Source organism: Salvia hispanica, chromosome 2 (assembly GCF_029641045.1).
Source record: "Salvia hispanica isolate PSC_SH4W2 chromosome 2, Shi_PSC_v1, whole genome shotgun sequence".
Lineage (NCBI taxonomy): Eukaryota > Viridiplantae > Streptophyta > Magnoliopsida > Lamiales > Lamiaceae > Salvia > Salvia hispanica.
The window spans coordinates 3,299,969-3,301,500 of NC_142693.1; the positions used below are offsets into that span (position 1 = coordinate 3,299,969).

Sequence of the window (1,532 nt, forward strand, 5' to 3'; positions counted from 1 at the left end):
ATGACACCACCAATGATCATCAAAAACCTCACCAATTCAAGATCACAAGTCTACGACCTAACCGGCGACATAAGAATCCTATGCAAATCCTCCACCATATTCCTAAACCCCCAAACCCTAAAACCACAAAACATGATCATCAACACCACCATCAAACCCTACGCCAGACTCATCGATAGAACCATAATGAACAACATCACAACCCTCACAATCACCACCCAATTAAACCCTCCCCCTTGTACCCGTTCCTTCGACATCCCGGCCATCCTCTTCTCCACCGGCGGCTACCCCAACGTCTTCCACCACTTCTCCGACGTCTTCATCCCCCTCTTCCTCACCTCCCTCGAATTCCGCCCCAATTCCCTCGCCTTCCTCGTCGTCGACACCTCCCCCGACTTCATCTCCAAGTACAAACTCATCCTCAAAGCCCTCTCCCATAATGAAATCATCAATACCACCAATAACAACAACGACAACGAGGTGCTATGCTTCTGGAGAGTCATAGCCGGCCTCCGGTCCCACAACGACCTCGCCCTACCGCCTAAAAATCCGATCACGGACTTCACCGCCTTCCAGCTCCGGGAAACATACTCTCTAGAAAAAGATATAATCGACACGTGCAAGAAAAAAAGGAGGCGGCCGTGCCTCCTCCTGGTCTCAAGGGAGGAGACGCGGCGCCTGAGGAACGAGAGAGAGGTGGCGAAGCTGGCGCGGGAATTAGGGTTTGAGGCGAGCGTGCGGGGGATTGGGCCGGAGGATGCACTCGTGGCGAGGATGGTGAATGCATTCACGTGATGGTGGCGGTGCACGGGGCCGAGCTTACAAACATGGTGTACCTGCCGGAGAGGGCGGTGTTGGTGCAAATCGTGCTGGTCGGGTTGTCGGGTTTGGGTAGGGTTTTCTATGAGGAGCCGAGTAAAGGGATGAATTTGAGGTATTTGGAGTATAGGGTTAGTGTGGAGGAGAGCTCTTTGAGTGAGAGATATGGTGTTGGAGATGAGGTGTTTAGGAACACTAGTAGCTTTAGGGAGAAAGGGTGGGGTGTGTTTAAATCAATTTATATGGAGAATCAAGATGCGAGTGTTGATTTGGTTAGGTTTAGGAGGGTTTTAGTGGAAGCTATGGAGCTTGTTTGTGGCTAGCTAGCTAGGGTTTTCTTTTATAGCTAAGACGTTTTTGGTCGATTATCGGAAAAATCATGAAGTTAGGACAGATACGAGTTCGCCATGCAACTTTGAAAATCAGGTAGAAAAACTGTGAAGTTAAGTTTGGATTTATTCTCGATTATCCCATGATAAATTTTTTTGGTGAAATTGTATCTGAGTCAAACAATCATGTTTGGACATGAACTCCGGTGGGTTAGACAATATTGTATATTCATTAAAAAACTCTACATCGCTTGGTTAAACACTATAAAAAAATATATTGAACCTAGGCGACAAAAAATTTCAATGTAGAATAATTGAGAGTAAATCCAAGTTATAGAGTTTTTTAACTGATTTTTTAAATTGTGGAACATGCCAATTTTTTTT

General features: G+C 46.2%; 1 protein-coding gene across 1 annotated transcript; it reads left to right on the forward strand.

The window, feature by feature from the left end:
* Positions 1-795, forward strand: LOC125224077 (alpha-1,3-arabinosyltransferase XAT2-like). Its single transcript, XM_089064772.1, has one exon. It carries the CDS (start codon positions 1-3, stop codon positions 793-795), a length of 795 nt encoding a protein of 264 aa, XP_088920898.1.
* The last annotated feature ends 737 nt before the right edge of the window (positions 796-1,532 follow it).

Bases quoted from the DNA above. Each gene is read 5' to 3' on its own strand.
- LOC125224077 (XM_089064772.1), top strand. From the start codon at position 1: ATGACACCACCAATGATCATCAAAAACCTCACCAATTCAAGATCACAA.